Genomic DNA, 20,279 nt, shown 5'->3' with positions numbered 1-20,279 from the left:
CCTTCTGTGTGTATAGTTAAACATTGGAACAGGTTCTTTAGGAGGATTATGCAGTCTTCTTCCCTGAAAGGTTTTAAGAAACAGATAAAAAATATCATGAAGAATAGTTTAGACATTACTCTATGTAGCAGTGATGGAGTTAATGCTTCTCAGTCATTACAGATGAGTAGTGATCTGTAAGACCTCAGAAGGTATTCCATGGTACTACTCCAAAAATATAGCTGTAAAATAAAGCCAACCACCCCATCCTTCCACACAGCGTACAAACCAATCCACACAATGCACACATACACTAAAGCTCAAGAGGAAGACTCCAGACTAGCATTTAAAGTTTACTCTCATTTTCATCAGGTTGTAAAATGGAAACCATGAAGCAAGACTCAATAAATAATGACTGATTTTTTTTTTTTTTGCTGTTTGTTTGTTTATTTGTTTTTTTTTTTTTTTTTTTTTTTTAAAAAGGCTGAATGATTCTTTGATTCACGACATGTTCATAAACACTTGTACAAAGTGACTCTGAAGGCGATTTTCCCTCTGGACCTATTTGCTGTGAACTTCTGATTGTACTTTTTAGGCACACTTTGTTAGGAAGGGCATGAAGTGATAGACTATCATCCAGGAAGTACTGAAGGACCCGCTCTTGGTATCACAGCTGTAAAAGTAAGCATTAATTCAGCTTTTTATGCCCTGCAAATTCTTATTTTCTCCTTTAAGCAATAACCAGCAATAACCTTGACAGTACCCACTCAGTGTTATTCACCATGAAATAAGACAAATTGCCAACATCTTTCTAATCCACTTTTTAAAAACATTCCTGAAAGTGTGAAGTATAAATGCTAAAATAAAATGGAATATATATTAAAATAATGCAATATCCAATTATTCATAGTTTGCAATATGTTGTATACACCATGTCCTTGATATCAGCCAGTTCAGTGATGACAGATTACAGTTTTCCTCTTCTGTCAAGAAACTCATGGAAACCGTTCTGTTCAATGAGACATCCCAAACAAAACAGAGACCCATTTCTTTGAGATTTATGTTTGATTTACCTTCATTGTCCCTTAGAGTAAAGTTGGGATTCAAAGAAAGCCCTTCATCAAGGGAAAAATGGAATCTTGCCCCATTTGCAGAGTTATCTTTGTCAGTTGCAGTGATAGTCTGAATGACCTGAAATAAAAATTAACAGTAAAGGTGTTGAAATTTGAATTTGACCCAAATAGTACCTGGCTTCAGTAGGATGCTCAAACTTACCTTCTTTTAGTTTTCTATTTCAGTGCTGCTAAATTCAATTGATGAAGTGACTGGGTCATTAGTTTGATTTCACCAGCATGAAATATTTTAGCAACCACACCTCAGAGCTAGGTAAAAGCATCTAAAGCATCTATACTTTCTGACATTTTCATACATTCAGGACCTGGTACAGAGATTTTCACCTTCTGCATTACATACTGGTGACTTTCAGAATGAGAATTTCACCTAAACATCTGTTTTTATGGAGCCAAAATTCAGGCTGAACCAGGATGTTCTATGCAGAGCATCATCTGCTGGCCATCCCGCTGATTAGATGCACTTTCATTGGTTACGAAAAGTAACTGTTTAACCAAAATGGCAAGTATATAATACTGGCTGACTAAAATTCCTCTTACGAATAATTTTTAAGTTGCCAGAGAACAGAACAGGAGGAACAGCAGCCACTCCAGGTTTTAGCCTGGTCTGCCCCAAAGCAAGGGAATTTGATGGGAGAGGTATTTTTGAAAGGTAGCACCTTTGCCTTTGAAAGCCCTGGTGGTTTCTAAGATTTACTTTCAACTAAACACGAGCTAAGCTTTTGGAACATGTGACCAAGCAATATTTCTACCTCTGCTTTTATTTTCATGCTGGGTCTGGAAGCTCAAGTGCTAAAGTAGAATTTAATAAAAGTTGTTCTTGTGATATAGGCAGTGAAGCCCACACAGACAGCTGCACAGACCTGATAGATATCCTAAGGGAACATAAGAGGGGGAGGGAAAGAGCTCTTTTCAGGAGAATTTTTCTGTTCACTGTTCAGCTGTAGTCTGTCTGGACTGAACCTGAAGCATAAACAGTACAGGCTCAAGTGATTTGGCCTGTTTTTAAACTAAAAGACAACACACAGTTCTCTACCTTCATTCACATAAGAGAAGCAAAACAAACACATATTTAAACAAACACATAGAGTACAACGCTTATTTCTTTGACTATATACAATATAGTGCATTATATTGATTATACACACGTGACACAACTAATAATATTGATGATAATTGCTAGATAATTTTAGAAGTTTGTCATAACAATTTTTGGTAAACTGTAGCAGAATAAGATCAGTCAGAGACATTTATAATCATGCAGTTTGCTCAAGTCATGGTAATATTGGTGAAAATGCTTGGCAAAAGCTAATTGTTCTCTACTGAATTTTGCAAAGGTAGCATATCTGTTATTGAAATAACCACCATGTAAAACCAGAAAAGTAAGATTAACTTAGCTAGATCTATTTAGCTAATAATGCTGAAAAGGTATGAGGCAAAGCAAGAAAAAAGTGAAGTTGATGGAGAAATATTTTCAAGAGAATCAATTTTTATTACTACTCAAATACTAAAAATACTGTTAAAGACCATGCATAGTTGTAAAAAATTCAGGCAAGAGCATAAAAAAAAAGATATGAATTTATTAAGTATTGTTTACAAATCCTCAGTACTGTTTATCAGTGAAACATAAGCAATTTTGCCAAGCACCTTCAGCTTTTATTTGACAGCCTAGTAAATAAACTTTTGTCCTGTTGTCTTCTGTTACATAAAATATTCAGTGACATTTTACAGAATCTTGCTTCAAGAACATGCCATTTTGCAACAAAAATACCTGTGATCAAGGCCTCAGTGCCACAAGACTTTTTTAAAAAAAAATATTTGGTTTTAGGACTAATTTTAAAACTCACAAAATATACTGTTCACATTCATACTCTTTCAGAGTAATTCAGAGGTGAGGAACACAAGTATGTGACCCCGTAAGACCCAAAGGTGCTGTTAACCTTTTCTAATTAATGACCCAAATAATTAATGGCCTATTAGCAGACATTAACATTCACCTTACCAAGATGACTAAAATAGAAATGTAGACATAGAACCTCAGCTGCTATAAAGCTCAGTTGACAGCACTGAAGTGATGAAACTGGAGGGTTATGCTATTTTTAAAGCCAAGAGTTGTCAAGAAAAGAGAGAATTTCAGGAATGGAGGAGAACTAATTGAGGAGGATAGAGAGCAGGTACTAAATTTTACTCACATACTTTCCAGAACTGAATCAATAAAAAAGAAAATATACACATGACAAATTTATAGCAGAGATGTTCCTTGGCCGCTAACATTGATTTCTTTTGGCTATTAGAAATAAGAGTATTCAGGGTGAGGTAGCTCATGTTGACAGCACAATATTTATACATCCTGATTCTGAAAAAGTTTTTTGTACATGTATGTGTGTGTGAGTGGACACGAACATGTACAGTGATGGATAGTGTCAGGGGAGTGACATTTCACTACTATAACAACTTTCTCTATTATTCCTCTAAAAAACACCAGAAAAAGATTATCTTTGGAGAGCTGTAGTGAATGTGACTTGCAGATCTAGACAGATATTTTAACAGGTTCATACTCTGCCAGGGGAAACACTAAACTTGGAAACACTCAAAAAGACTATAAACTCTTCACTCCACTTTTCAAAACAAAGCATTTAAACTTTTTTTTACATCACTCTTTGCTCTTATTATCTTAAAAATAATAAAAAAATTGCATTTGAAGCAACGGAAAAATTTATTTTTAAGTTCACTTTGTGGAAGACTGCAAAATTTCATTTTTCTACACTGACTATACTTCATAATTATTCACAAAATCAGTATATTTCTAGAAGTCAAGAGTTCTCCAAGTCTAGATATTATATAAGTTCAAAATACAGTACTTTACCTACTTTAATATATAATATCAACCAGGCTTCACCTGTAAGCTGTTGGAGATACTTAGTTTATCTTGTCAACAAGGTGATTGCTAAAGGAGTAAAGCTGTCACTTTAGTGTGGAAATGCTCATCTTCCCACATGCATTTTCTGTTTGTCATGCTTTAGGGGGTTCATTTAAGCACTTAAGGCCTTAAGTTTTATTGGCTTTTTTTTTTTTTTTTTTCCAAGGAGATATAGAATCATAGAATAGTTAGGGTTGGAAAGGACCTTCAGATCATCTAGTTCCAACCTCCCTGCCATGGGCAGGGACACCTCACACTAAACCATGTCACCCAAGGCTCTGTCCAACCTGGCCTTGAACGCCACCAGGGATGGAGCATTCACAACTTCCCTGGGCAAATATAATGAGCAGTGGAGAGAAAGGAAGCAAGAGACAGAAGCTGTGCAATTAAATGATACTGTGATTTCTGTATATAAAAGCCTCTTCTGAATACAAACAAGCAAACTCAAAAAGTCTTCCAGTGACAAACTACTGGTTAGTTTATCTTGCACATAACACATTCAGAATGGATGCACTGAGGAAACAAACTGGGCTCTTCCAGGGCAATGCAGGGCCGGAGTTCAACCTCAAAAGCACTAGTCAAACAGAAGTGCCTGGCAGTACCTGACAGAATTTGGTTTTTAGTGCTAAATCTTATGAATCTTTCTCACAAGATGATGCATACTCAGAGTAAATTCTGCCTTTTTAGTGATCCAAAACCATCCAGGTGGACATGCTTTTTTGGAATATGGAACACTTGTCTTGTTCTGTAATCCTTGTTTATTTGTCCTTCCCTAATATTTGTTGAACACTGTCATTTTCTTTATTAAACTAGACAGCACAATATTCTGAGTAAGAGCCATGTACTTTTGTTTTTTGTTTTGGTTTTTGTACAGTGCAATGGTTTCACAATGTTTTCTGAAGCCTTGTCATGCAATGCAAATAAAAATTAGTGCATGTCATATATGTGATGGAGCCCTGTTAAAGAATACAACAGCATGCTGATCCAGCTACTTTAAGAGCCTACTGTTTGCATTACTGCTTGCAGAATCCTTCATGGTAGCATTAATCGTGGGTGTTAACTGCAATGCTACAGAGATCAGGAGTCGTTCATGCTTGCAACGGTAGCTCAGAGAGAAATATGATGCTGACTGAAATCAGGACCAAATGATGTTACTGTAAAGCTTATTTTATCCTTTAAACATCTCTCTTGTAAATTTCTATTTGCAAAGCTTTTATTGGAGAGTTAAGATTTTGCTAATAAGAAACATCAGCTACTCACCACCAACACCACCCCCATGCAGCTAACAGGGTATTTCTGAACTAGCTTTGCTTCATGTTTCACTTATTATTAATTATAAGAATTATGTTAAATTATATAAATTTTAAAACCATCAGAATATATTGAAAGCAACTGCAATTAATGCTAAGAAAGGTTATCTTATTTTTTTAAAAAAATACTGTTTAACAAGTTCTAATTCTTCTATTAAGGCTTTAATTAATGTTTTCAGAACATTATTTTCACTTTAGTAAGCATGTTAATAAGAGATATTCAGTTGATAGACCTACTTGGATTTTCAAAGGCTTTGAGTGAGGTGTCCCAATAACAGCACTTAAGAAAACTATGCAGTCATAAGCTAAGAGGGAAGGCCCTTGCACAAGTAATTGCTCAAAAGACAGGAAATAGTGTCTGTTCTGTAAACTATCTATTCCACAAAGAGAGGAAGTCACAGGGATTTCCTGTTCCACACAGGTTTATGCTGGGCCACTTGTTCATTATTACACCGACCATCTTATAAAGAGTATGAATAATCAGCCCACCTATTTATGATACTGAGTGGTTCAAACAGGAAAAAAGGAAGGACTGACACTAAAGACCTTCCAGTACTTGGTAGCCAGGCAATACAAAGACAGGTGAAATTCTTTATACATTGACGTAAAGTCTTAACTTCACATACATGATGATGAACTCTAAGTTGACCATTACTTCCAATAATAATGGTGTTATGGCAGACAGTTTTTTGCATTCGATGCTTACTAGTGGTTAAAAAGAAAACTGTTAGAAATTGCTAGCAAAGGAAGAGAACAAAGCAGAGATCATATACTATGAAGCATAAACTATGATAAGAATTATAGACCACTGCATCGTGAATCTTGATTCCTCATCTCAAGGTGAATAGAGAGGAATTGGAGGAAGTTTAAAGGATGACAAGATGAATGATCAAAAGCATAGAAGGACTTTATCATAGTTTGTCCAAGTAGGACTCTTCAGTCTGGACAAGAGATGGCTGAGGGGCAATGTGCTGAAGATTTATGAATAGCACAGAGATAATAAATAGGGATCAGCTATTCTCTCTCTCTCTTTTGCTCTCCCAACAAAACAACTGCTAAATATTGATTGAAGATAGCATGGGAAGATTAAAACAAAGAAAGAAAAAAAAAACAATGAAGAAGGAGATAGGTTTTCCTGAAACATGCAATTAAACTAAAATTCCTTGCTGCATGAAGTAGCAGCTATCAAATGTTTATGTTTGTTGTAGGAAAAGCTAGAGAGATTAATATAAGATGGTTATTAAAGGTTTATGGTTTTCATAACCACAGAAACCACTCAGGAAAGATATGAGTTCACAACTGCAACTTAAAACCTGTATAAAGACAAAATCAGCATAGAGTGCTAGGTAAAAACTCAATCTATGCAAAAAACCAAAGGCACTTAGTAAAATTGTCAAACCATGAGCTGTAATAAAGTGCACTAATCACAGCAGCAGCAGCAGGAATGTGATTCAGCTATCACGTTTCCAGTCTCAGTTCTGCCCCTCCCCATGCTCGCATTTGTGAAAAGCCCCTTCAACTCTTTTCCTGTAATGATCCTGCAAGGTCAAGGTCAATCAACATGCAAAAAATGAGAATGGCAGCCATGTTAACCAGTCACTTCAGTGAGCTGTATGCTACCATATGGCACTTAGATAAGAGATATTAAATCTGCTTCATCCATTTTGTTTTAGGATAGTGGTTTGTCAAATTCCATTACTTATCTGACAAGACTGAAGCTTTACTTTTAGATATTTACCAAAGATATTTTTGGTAATTTTTTTTCAGCAACAAGAAAGATACATTGAACAAATTCTCAAATCTTCTCCCTTCAACCTAATATTGTTATAACAGCTGAATCAAATGTAAAATACGAAATGAAATCAGAAAGAATTACAATGTGTTCCCCAAATCAAACTTTTCACATATGTGATATTAACAAATAAAGAAATTCTTCCTTCTCACTGGGAGAAAGATAACCGTGAGAGTTACCTGACCAGGCTTTGCATTCTCACAGACAACTACATCGTACTCTCTGGCAAGCTCTGGAGGGTTGTCATTGATGTCCAGGATTCTAACACCAACTTGAACATGGGTCACTAGCTCAGGATTGTCTGCAAAATACATAAGGGGGTATAAAGCCTTTTGAAATATTAAACATTCCATGACATCCTCAATTTAAAAATATATCTAAACAATAACTAGACAAGAACTGTATAAAGCTGCAGAATTTCAGGCAGCAAGATACTAAAAGTTGTTTGCTGTGTTTCATTAACTGTTTTGAAAAATAATTTTTAAAAAAGTGAAAAGTATGTTATGAGTCTTCAGTTACTGTTATACTGTAGCAATAAAAATGCATGTTACTCTAGAACTGGTGGCAGAAAGCTGTTGGAGTTATCAAATACTGTCACGCTGTATGCTATGAAATGATTAATTACTTTATAATAAATGTGAAAGTGTCACCGTAGTATTGAGTAAAACCTAATAAAAAATATTAAAAACTTCTTCTTCTTAGTCCCTTAAAATACAAAAATAAGATAATATGGATGCAAAGGCACATAGAAACCTTTTCCAAGCTTGAGTTTACATTCCTCACAAGGTTCTGTGCTATTACACAAAGTAGTTAAAGATTTTTGCTTTAGCAGTGACACACCAGTAAGAAAACAATATTTAAGTAACAGTGTCTTAGGCTATGATCTGTACTTCTGAGAGTTCATGCTCAAAATTTTGAGCTCACCCTCAAAAATTTCAATAAATATAATCCATTCAACAAGAATATATTTTCCATGATAAAACGGGAAAAAAATATTAATCCATAATTACCTTGTTCTTATTACTAATTACTAATAAATTTTTATTTTGTTAAAAGAATTATATTAAAACTTTTTAATAATTAAATAAAATTTACCTTCTGAAGTCTGTGTAAATATCAGTTGGTTAGATGTCAAACTTGATTTTACTTTCACCAATTAAATTAAACTATCAGTACAAGACAGTAAAGTCATCTCTTCAACAAGATAGAAGAATGAGATCTTAGAGATTGACATTTTAAAAGTGCATGTCCCTGCGTGTACTCACAGGAAGAAAGAAAAAGAAAAAGAGAAATACTAGAATATTATTAGTCTAAAACTCATTTGCCTTGGTTATTTTGATCTTAATTGATCTACATCATGCTTCTGTCTAAAAGGGTCATTTGTAAAATGCCTTAGATTTGTCACACCTTTAATGGCCTCAGAATTCTGAAAAACATTAATTAGACACATATTTGTCTTCAAAGCCACCAGTAAGGTAGCCTCTTAATAAAAGAATATTTGAGAATGTTAAAGTTTCTTTTGACATTATCCTTCTCGGTTTTCACCTGGGATACTAGTCAAAGAGCCTGGGGTTTAGAAGTTCACTTCAGATTTTTCACGTTTTCTTTTTAACTGATGTCTATGTTCACCTGATGGCTTTAGTTCACTTTTGGAACTTAGTCAATTAGCCCCATAAAATGGAAATAGAAAGCAGATCAAAAAAAGCCAACAGAAAATGAAGACTTAACTTAGATAATATGCAAACCTCTATTCCCAATTAACATTAGCATTAAGTTAGAACACCGCAATCAGAAGACGTTTATAGACATGCAAATTACATTTTCTTGCTGAAATTTTTCAATTTTTCCAATTTTCTCCAAACTTTTTCAGGTATACAACTCATCTGAGGTCTCCAAACCACTCTAACAACTGGTCCTTTTAGCAGTGTATTTTGTTAATTAGACAAATTTCTTGCAGCAGTTTGGCAAATTTCCAATTTTAAGATAATAGGTGCTGATGTGTATTTCAGGCCTGCGCATTACAAAACAGTCAGATCTATTCTGTGTCTTAGTATCATTGTGTCTCAGGAGTAGGTTTTTCAAAGTGAATGCTCACTGTTTTAAGGGGTAACTGAAGCAGAAACATTGCTGTGATGCACTTGCGCTAAGGAGTTCCTTTTTTATGCTTGAGACTTTCCCAAACAAAGAGTTATTTGCGGGGATACTAAATATTTGTAAGTGAGTCAACTCCACTGAGCATTAGCCCCTCCACTAGAAAGTCCTTGGGGAACTTACAGAAATCCCTACCAACAGTCTGAAGTCTTGAATTTTTTTTCCATTAATTTCTGTTGGCAAACTTTAAAACCCCAGAGTAAAAAAAAACCCAATTTAAGAAAACTTTTTAATAGAGCTACTGCTGTCCGAGACTTCCTTTCGTATTATCAAAATTCAAAAGGGCTTTATCTAAATAAATTCTACCTGAATGACATTCAGAATAACAGTTCTGACATTAAAAGTCTTTTGTGCTTTTACAGTTTTGCACCCCTTTTTTTTTTCTTTTTGTTAGGCTGCTATAGTTAAACAGATTTTATGAAAACTGAATGAAAAATTTAACCCACCTAGCACAGGATTAAAAAGAATGTCTATGCTTTTGTATCATAAATATTAAATACTGACTTTAATCAGTACAATAATCATAGAATCACAGAATAGTTTTGTGTTGGAAGGGATCTTAAAGATCATCTAGTCCCAAATCTCTGTCAAGGGAGGTTTCACTAGATCAGGTAGCTCAAAGCCCCATCCAACCTGGTCTTAAACAGTTTCCCAGTGATGGGACAGCCATGACTTCTCTAGGCAAGTGGTTCCTTGGTGGGCAAGGTTCCAGTGCCTCACCACTCTCACAGTAAAGAATTTCCTCCTAGTATCTAATCTAAATCTACCCTATTTTAGTTCAAAGCCATTCCCCCTTACCCTGTCACTACATGCCCTTGTAAAAAGTCACTGTCCAGAGGGACTTCTTGTAGGCCCTATTTAGGTACTGGAAGGCTGCAACCATAAAACATGAAAAAGAACTTACAAATTCTTTTCATAACTTGCTATTGCCTGATGGCAATATGAGGTGGCAACATCCTTATGCACCTAAAGACAAGATATAACTGCACCTCACTATTATTATATACTTTATCTCTTTAATGTAATTTTAGGGCTTTCAATATTTATTCAAAATCTCAAGAGGTTTTATATGTCGCTGCTGCAAATTATTATTTCTCTTCATGCATTGTCTTTTCCTCTTAATTGTTTATATCTTATTGTTTCTGTTTCTATTGAAACTTATTATGAAAAAGCTGCTTATGTTACAATTTGGACATGCACCTGAATGTTTTTAAGCTTTGTTTACAGTTAGTAAACTGACTGTTCCGAACTCTTATGTTTTTTATGAACTGACATCTCACAAGATGTCCTGCCTTTTCACATATTTTAATTCTGAACAGGGTTTATTGGTCCTCTATGAAAATATCTTTGAAAGTTATTTTTTGTTGTGTATTTTTGATAATAACTGTGTTTTCCTGGAATCCTTTCAATACCACATCACAGGGTACTTTGCATTTCGTCAATGAGGTACTGCTCTAACACAACTCTTCAGTGTCTTACTCTCTGAAGCTAGTATGAAGCATACATGGTGAAGCACATACAGAAGGCATAAACAAAGGCAAATATATTTGAGGTTTTTGGTTTGGTTTGGTTTTCGTGTCGTCCCTCCCCCTTGTCTGATTGTATCTGATAGCCTTGGAGATTTTTGTCTATAAAATCGACTGCATAATGATGTCTTAAGTATTTTGATTTCTAATACACTGTGGTATCAAGGCTCCATATGTGCAATATTCTTTCATGTGGTCATTTCTTACTGTCTCTTGCTAGCATTTCTTTAAGTCAGTGGGGATCTGACAGAACATGGCAGAAACCCTGTTATTTCAGTTTTCCTGTTCTTCCCAGCCTTTACACAGCTTTACAAATTTAGAACTCTTTATGGACCCTTCAAAAATAAATTTGTGAATTCCTTGCATTCAAGTTGGTTCTTTAGTGAAGTATTTGGAAATTGTCTGCTTTTCTGTTCTCAGCCATTGTAGAGCATTTTGAAGACACTCAGCACCGCCACAACTTCATCCCAAAATGATCAATGATCTAGCAAATAAATCCTTTTTACACACTGGTATACTTACCAGCTGCATAACAGATATATATGAAAAACTCCCAATAGAAAGTATCTTTAAAATCTCTGAAATATAAGCATTTGCTTTCAAAAAATCACGTCTTATTACAACCACAGATATTCTTACTAGCCATCTTCATGTCCAGTATTTTATGGATCCAGTAATCTCTTGGTGTTAACATCATCTGAAAGCTGTACCTAGAAGCTGGTTTGCTGTCTACTGAGCAGATATTGAACACAGTTCAGTTGTTAGAATTAATATCTAAAAGGACTTTCCTGATACAGTCTTTCTTACTATATTTCTAAGTAGAAATGCCTACTGAAATCTAAGATCCTCACTTTCATTCCCAAACCAAGACGTTCTCTGATTCCTTCAATCATCAGTGTTTTACTCCCCGCAGCTTTTATGCCTTCTTATTGAGGACAAAGACTTCAAGGGTACTATTATTTGTTCTGTTTACAGTACTGCTTTGAAAACTTTGGAGCACATATGTATTTTACTAACTGAAATTGACTTTGGAACTGGCAGAAGTCCATCCATTTATATTTTAGTGCCATATTTTTCTTGCAGGGGCTATGATTTAGGGTTTTGCTGTTACTGTTGCTTTTGCTCTTGTTATCAGTACTACTATATGCTAGAGAGAAACCTGTATTAAATCACTCACAATTATTTTTACAGCTACCTATTTTCTTTCAGTATACAACACTATTCTTTCCCACATTCAACACACAGTTCCCAGTATCACAAAATCACAGAACTGTTGAGGTTACAAGGCACCTCCATAGATCAGCAAGTTCAAATACCCTGCTCAAAGCTGGGTCAGCTAGCACAACTAGTAAATTGCTCTGGGCCATGTCCAGTTAGGTTTTTAGTGTCTTCAAGAACAGACACTTCACAACCTCTCCAGGTGACCTGTGCCAATTTCTGACCAATCCCATGGTAAAAACACTTTTCTTCTTATGTTTAAATTTAATTTTCTGTATTTCAATTTGGGCATATTTCCTCCTGTCATTTCAATAGATACTACTCAGATGAGTCTTTGTTTATCTTTACTCATCTTTAATCTTCTTTACACTCCTTCTGAGCCTTCTCATTTCCAGGCTGAATGGTCCCAGCTCTTTCAGCCTCTCCTTATATGACAGACATTCTTAATGATTTCATGCCCCTTCACTGGACTCCATATCCAGTGACAGTTGCTCCATGTCTCTCTTTTACTGGGGACACCTAATCTGGACCCAGAATTTCACATGTGGCCTCATCAGTGTTATATAGAGGGGAAGGATCATCTCTCTCAACCTGATGGCAACACTCTTCCTCACACACAACAGCAGGATGCAGTTGGCCACCTTTGCCACAAGCCATTGCTGGCTCATGTCCAGTTGGCATCCACCAGGACCTCCACATCCCTTTTTGAAAAGCTGCTCTCCGGCCAGTTGTCTGGTGCATGTGTACTAGTGCATGGGTTTATTCCTCTCCAGGTGCTGGGCTCTGCATTTCCTATTCCTGAACTTCACAAGGTTCCTCTTCAACCATTTCTCCAGCTGGCTGAGATCCCTTGGAATGGCAGCATGACCCTCTGGTGTATCAGCTGTAATTCCAGTTGTGTATCATTTTCCAACTCGCTGAGAGTGTACTCTGTCTCATCAACCAGGTAATTAATGAAAAGATTAAACAGTACTGTATTCAGTATCAACCCCTGGTGATACGCCAGTAGGGATGAGCCTCCGTCTGCACTTTGTCCTGCTGATCATAGCCCTTTGAGCCTGACATTTCAAACAGTATCCACTTTGTCATTCCTTTATCTAGCCCGTACTTTCATGTGTCTTGTTCTTACATGTTTCTCTCAATCCTCCTTAATTCTTAGAAGCTAGGGAGGTTATTTAGGAGTCTGAATCACTTCCTCTCATTGTGTGCTTTTATTACAAAGAATTTGAATTGACAGATCCTACACCAGTCCTTGAAACAGTTCAACACTAACCTCTTCCATTCCCAAAGGAGCAACCATTCACTATGACTCCATTTCTTTCCTCAGCTTCTCATATGTTACAAAACTTTGTGCACTTGCTCTGTGTTTTCCTATTTCCATTGCTCTTCTTAAAGACTTGGTCAGAAATCTTTAATAGAGCCAAGCAAATTCTATCGATCTCCTTCCTCTTTCAAATATCTTTTTATAAACTTTTTCACAGAAATTATAATAAGTGATTGAAATGTGAATAATTCTATGTGAAACCATATTTTGAAATCCTATCACCATTATTTTTGTAGTCTTTCCTCCTGACCTAAATATAGTCTGTAGATCCTTCAATATAAAATACAGTATTTCATAATTTTTCTTATTCCCTAATACCAGAAGGAGTTTTCAGGAAGTACCAGTACTGAAACAATCAAAGCAATAGCTCTAGTGATGTGTCCTGGACACAAAATCCCATTCTTCCTAACTGTATGCTACTGTTAAAGAGCAGCGCATGTTAAAAGGAAAAAGGATTCCCCCACCCATTCTCACGGCAATGAATTCTGGTGTGCTTTACAAATAGCTGCATAAATAGAAAACCCCCACTGATAATTACATCATTATTCCCACAGAGAAAAGTGGTAGAACTCCCTCTGATTTCAGAGGGGAAATTTGATCAATGCAAAGTGTATAACACACCAAGCATAAAAGTGAAAGTAAATGTCTTATGAAAGGTTCAGAAAAAATAAGGCTGAAACATGAGGATATCATACATTTTATGGTAGAAATATGATATTGACTCTAAATTTCTTTTGCATAAAACAAGCACAGTCCAAATAACTGTCCAAAGGATGATCAGTAGAAACTGAATCCTGCCAATGAAGTGTACTGTAAATTTAAGAAGGAAAATACTTCGATAAACTAACTATAACCATAACATTATTTCAGCCGAACACATCTTACTGTTCAAGCAGTACATAGCAGATTCTGCTATGTTCCTGGCTAAGCAAATGGTGATGGAAACTACAAATGCCTTCTTACCACGTCAGACGAACTTGAATTCTGCCACTGTCACGGCTGAATAATATTTTAGTAAAAATTTGGTAATATCTGGTAAAAATAGCCTTCAAAATAATTTTTAGTTTTAGTCTTAGCTAAAACTAGTCTTTAGTCTTGTAATTACTTGTGGACTTCAAAGTGAACATCATTAAAGGCTAGAGGTATGGGCTAGATAGCACTTAAGAGTTTGGGCCTTGATGTTCTATACACAACATATGCTCCTTCTTCCATCATAGATCCAATTACAGATTTCACAATGTATTTGGAAGAGTACAGCAGTGTTGTAATTTTCAAATTATTGTAGGTAAGAAAATGGCCAAAGAAGTAGACACAAGGAAAGGCTGCCTGTTATTTAGGCTGCCTGCCATCCACCCATCTCCAGCATCTTCAATGCTGTCTCTGCCTTTATTCATAACCAAATTGTTTTTCAAACTAACATTATAAACGTACGTTATCTTTCCAATGCCAACTTTAACACTAAGAAATGCAGGGGAAGAAAAAAATTATCTCTGTTTTCCTGTAATAAGTTGCACCTGGAATGAAGAATTCTAAGGAGGCTGTTTAAAAAAGAAAACAGACAAACAAGCCAAAATAAAGGCACTCCATCCTCCTTAACAATTCTAGTTTCTTTTAGTTATAAACATAATCCTTCCTAATCCTTCTCTGTTGTCCATGCTAGTTGTCCAGCATAGTACATGTACTACCACTCCTTTGATCATATGAAATAAATAATGTGTAGAAAGCTACATTTAAATTTAATGCTATTAGGATTTATTTCTGAAAAAATATTACATCTGGATGGCTTCCCTAAAAGACTAGCAACTACTCCTTTTTTCAGTATGTCCCAATGTGGTTATTAAATTGTATTTGAAATTAACACTTACTATGCACCTGCTTATGATTAAGCTTAAACTATCTTTTATTTCATGATGCACTGAAATAATACACATTATATACGAAGACACTGTCAAGCACAGTAAAGCGCCAGTGGCGACCTGTTTTAAAGGGCTAACCATAAAACTCTAGATTTTACTATTTACAATAGAAATTTACTTCATTTAAAATATCAATTTAGTAGTGAAAGCAGGTACAATAATAAAAAAATGCTGTCCTGATTAAATATGTATGTGCAGTTAATTCTGCAGCGTGTGCTAACGAAGTAGTGGCAGAACAGCTTCCCTTTTAACCTGGAGATGAAATAGATCAAAGCCGAGAGGGCTCAGTAACGTCAGCGGCATCTGTTACAGGTAAAACCTGTATTGTGTCATCTGGCAATGATGGACTACACAGGAGAAAAAAAAAAAGGAAGAAAGGAAAAAGGAAAGGGATATACTTAAAGTAGTTCACAGTTTTAATCAAAATCTCTTCCACTGGAAGACAGTATCACAAAGAATACTTAGCTGGACTGGATCTTTTGATCCAGGTTGGGAATCTTACGTTTGGATTGTTGAATTTTTTAACTTTACAGCTTTGGTTGTGTCAAAATGAAGACCCTGTAATAAAAAGGTGAACTGAAATGTTCTTTAAACTGTTCTTGCCTCATGTCAAAATATTTATCTAGGACTACTCAGTCAGACATTTCTTGGCTGTTGCAGGGCTTATCTGAGGCAATGGAATTTCATCACTTTGAGGCCTTTCAAATGCACAGGCAAGTATTTATTATATCTTTACTTGTCAATCTGCCTATTAAAAGGCTAGAGGTACACCCTGATAATCAGCAACTACTAGGCACCTGTCACATATAACTTAATATTGACATAGCTAACACTCTAATTCAATGAAATAGGTTAACAGCAGATCCAAGAAGGAAGGATGAATCTCTCAGACAATACTATACAGTGTTTTCTTCTAAGGTATATGAAATATGAGACACAAAATCACAAACTATTGATTTTAGGACACTGAATGCTTGGAACTGTTCCTGGGTAAACTGTCAACCTTCTATCTCATACAGAAAAACATAGTAAATTTACACAGATGAAATTACATAGGCACATGGAGGTTTGTTTACTTGTTCCATAGAATTAAGGAATTTCTACATACAGAGAAAACTCTTTTATCCAAAATGGCTAAAAACCCAATAAGAACACAATGATATTTAAAAAAACATAACATCTCAAGATAGTGTTTCTTAAAATCTGAAAATTATACTTCTAGTTTCTGTTTTGCAATTTGTTTTGTTTTGTTTTTGTTTTTTGTTTGTTTTTTTAATACTATGTGCCAAATATGTTATTTACCTATCTCAGAAGCAGCCACTGTGACGTTGTACCAAGGTGTCTCCTCTCTGTCAAAGATCTTGGCAGTCTTAATAGTCCCAGTGTTAGCATCAATGGTGAAATACCTGTCTTCTTCTGTGTTTTGTTCAATGAAATACCTATGAAGAAATAAACCAACAAATATATACTCACTGTTGTATGTATAAACTGAAGTAACAGAAAGCCACATAAGAATATTACTTTCAAGCCTTTAAAGTCACAGAAATTTTTAAAAGCACTGCAAGAAAAATTCTGAATTATGGAGACACCCAAAGTAACACTATATTTTTCAGTCCTTTCATAATGTTACATTTCTTTTGATAAATAATAAGGTTTTCACTGTGAGTCACAAAGATATAAATTGTTAACAGGTGATATTTTACACAGCAATATCCTATCAAAGGTAAGATACACATATATTTTGACTAAAAATATCATAAAATGGAAAGGTAGAAAACAGAAATATATTAAGATATTATTCTGCTTATTTGCTTGTCACTGCAAACCAGCATGCCCAGTCCTGATACCTGTTTTGAAGCATGTCTGTCTGACATGAAGTTGGTTAAATGATGACATAAGCCATTTTGAACGTAACCACTACAGAGACTAGCAGCACAAAGAGATGTTTCCTAGAGTTGCAATTGACACTAACCTACAAGCAGAACTAAGCAGCCTTGCTTAAATCCCTTGACTTCTGGGAACTTTGCTTAACAGAGAAAGTCAAAGCCTTGAAGTGGGTTATGGCAGCAGAAGGAGGGAACACTAGAGAGTGACAAAACATTTTTTCGCAAAGCTGGAATCATTTACAAAAATGAAGCAATTACAGACCCCTATCAAGCATTCTTCACCAACTTCAGACTTGAAAAAAAATAAGGAAAAGATTCTAAGTCTTTTATAAACCATAACTGTTTCTCCTGATAATTTGTTAGGCCTGCTATTATTCTGTGAAGTTTTTGATAAACAAAAGCTTTACAAAATATATAAATACAAAAGTAGGTGAAAAGGATTTATTTGTCCCATCCAATTGCTCTTATTTCAACATCACCACAAGTGTAATCGCCAGCCAGTAAAAAGTGGTGCACATAAAAGCTGCCAAGCTCAAAAAAAATAAAAATAACTTGGGGTTTATTCCTCTCACAATATATTTATTTAAACTATTCGTGGAAAGAAGAAACAAACAAGCAAACAAATATTTCATTGAATAATAAAGATATACCCTGCAAAAAAGGAAAAGAAAGAAAACACTAGAGGAGGCACCAATTTGAGTGATTCACCTTAAATGGTCAAATAGGACACTCAGTGGAAAACCCAGCTAGGATCTGATGGCTTAAGTTAGATCTTCCTTGTTGGAGAGAACCTGAACCCACGTCTCCCACCTGCAAGAAGGATTTTACATCTGCCTTACAATATATTTTGGCTTCTAGCACTCAAGACCTTCTTTTCACACTTCCCATACTTCCAGCAATTAAAGAATTGTAGGTCAGGCTTCAGGAATCAAAGCAGACAAAACTAGGCTAGAAAATCTTTCCTTCTTGCCTGCTCTCCGCCTTTCGTTTTGGCATTGTGAAGAGTGAAACAGCTCCCATATGACTGTGGGAGATGTTGGAGAGACAGCAGACCTCAGTTCCCACCAATTCTATGTTTCTCTGGAATTAGAATTTAACTGTCTCCCAGCTGAGCTACAGTCAAAACTTCTATGTGGTCCATTAACTACCAGCACCTGAGAATACCTCATTCTAAAACATACCAGAAGTGCTCAGTAAAGGCACTTTGGATGCACAATACAGCAGCTGAAAGTTGCTTCAAAAAAGTAACAAAATCAAACTGTTTCAATACCGAAAGCAGACTGGAAAGATCTTGATTACCTAGGGTATGGGGCAACCATTTTTAAGAATGTAAGTCAGAAATATTTTTCTCAGAGGACATTAGTTAATCTAAGTTTTGTGTTCCAAATTGGATGAAAAAAAAATCAAACCCAGTCATGTTGCCAGAAAAAATAACAATAACTACGCCGAATTTCTAATGGCTAAATCACAGCAGGCATTACAGACACTTCCAAAAGCTGGTATGTTCCTCAGTGCTCAGCAAGCTCAGCCAATGAATTAAAAGCAAACTCTTGACCAATATTCATGACCCACTAATCATGACAGGCTTAATGTTACAGTTATCCAAGAAAATTCATGCTGGTTTTGAGGAATATTGGAATCCTCTGAGGACCTGTCACAAAACAAACAACAAAGGACAACACAACTATCCCGTTTGCAGTATTTTATTGGTCCAGGCTACCCACACCTCTCTATCTGGGAATCAGGATTTGCTTTTTAATTTCAAAACTGATTTTTCCAGTGTCTCTGCAGGTCTCAGTCTTCCATGAAGCACAGATTTTCAGGTTCACCAAGTGGCTGTCATTGAAATGGTTTGAAAGATTGTGTCAATATCAGTGAAGAAGCTGCATCTCCTATGCACACAGCTAGCCTTACCTTTTGCTAATTACAAAAACTTAGAAGGCAGAGCCCTATTAACCTCTGAAAGTCCATAAAGATTGACACAGATTTATGTTGAGATTTGAACTTCATACAGAACATACATGCTTCAGGTGGAGAAATCCTCCCCATGACTTATATGTTATGCTTGGCAGTGTAGGAAATCTGATCTATACAAATAGATGGAACATCTTGACAATATCATTGTTAAGGCAGACATAATGAATGGTTGGTTGGGTAAGATGGATAGTGCACTTATACATGAATATCTTTTACATGATGAACTCTAATGCTAACAGAGGATGCATAGGAAGCATCACTGTCCCTCAGTTTTCTTGGTGAGCTTACAGTCAGGTATGCAACGATGAAATTTAATTCCTTCTCTCCTACTACTGGACTCTAGGGTCTCCTGATAATGATAAGAATTCTTTGCTAACAAAAAAAAAAAAAAAGTTTCACTGACCTTAGTTTCACTGACCTTATATATTCTTATGGATTATGTGCTGCAAATCCAAAACAATTTATAACGTAAATCTTGTCCCTGCAAACACTTATTACTGTGGACATTGTTTACTTGTCCTGGGTTCAGCAGTAGCAGTCATTTTCCCTCCTTCTTAGTAGCTGTTGCAGCACTGTGTTTTTGACTTTTGGCCTGGGAACAAAGCTGATTACACCGATGTTTAGACTGACTAAGGACTTTGTGAGTCTCATGCTCTGCCACGGAGGAGGGGGGGCCGGGAGGAAGCGGGGACAGGACACCTGACCCAAACTAGCCAAAGAGGTATTCCATACCACAGCACGTCATGCCCAGGATGTGGAACTGAGAGTTCCCGGAAGGGCTGGATCACTGCGGGGTGGGGGCGAGGTACCGGTTGGTGAGCGGTTGTATTCTCTTCCTTGTTATTTCCTTTATCATTATTACTATTAGTGGTAGCAGTAGTGATTTGTGTTATACCTTAGTTATTAAACTGTTCTTATCTCAACCCGTGGGAGTTGCATTCTTTTGATTCTCCTTCCCGTTCCTCCAGAAGCGGAGGGAAGAAAGGTGGGGGGAAGTGGACTGCGTGGTTCTGATTTACGGCCTGGGCTTAAACCATGACATTACTCATTATCAACATCAGGCACAGTGAATACTCTGTGAATCAGTATTGTGCTGACCTCAGAACCCTAAAAATGGGGCTATGTAGTATTTGTAGACAGTAGCTTAAAA

General features: G+C 36.0%; 1 protein-coding gene across 2 annotated transcripts in view; it reads right to left on the bottom strand.

Annotated features, from left to right (window-relative positions):
* CDH18 (cadherin 18) overlaps positions 1-20,279 on the bottom strand; it is a gene marked incomplete at both ends in the record, with an annotated part of 176,824 nt that overhangs the window by 13,872 nt on the left and 142,673 nt on the right. For both annotated transcript variants that reach the window (XM_080609876.1, XM_080609877.1), the window contains 3 exons: positions 1,053-1,170; positions 7,311-7,432; positions 16,569-16,705. In XM_080609876.1, coding sequence (XP_080466002.1) covers positions 1,053-1,170; positions 7,311-7,432; positions 16,569-16,705 — 377 coding nt within the window. The remainder of the gene's footprint in view (positions 1-1,052; positions 1,171-7,310; positions 7,433-16,568; positions 16,706-20,279) is intronic.

This window comes from Psittacula echo (assembly GCF_963264785.1).
Source record: "Psittacula echo genome assembly, chromosome: 2".
NCBI lineage: Eukaryota > Metazoa > Chordata > Aves > Psittaciformes > Psittacidae > Psittacula > Psittacula echo.
Note: the sequence above shows the minus strand (reverse complement) of the source record. Positions and strands in the feature narration are given on the sequence as shown.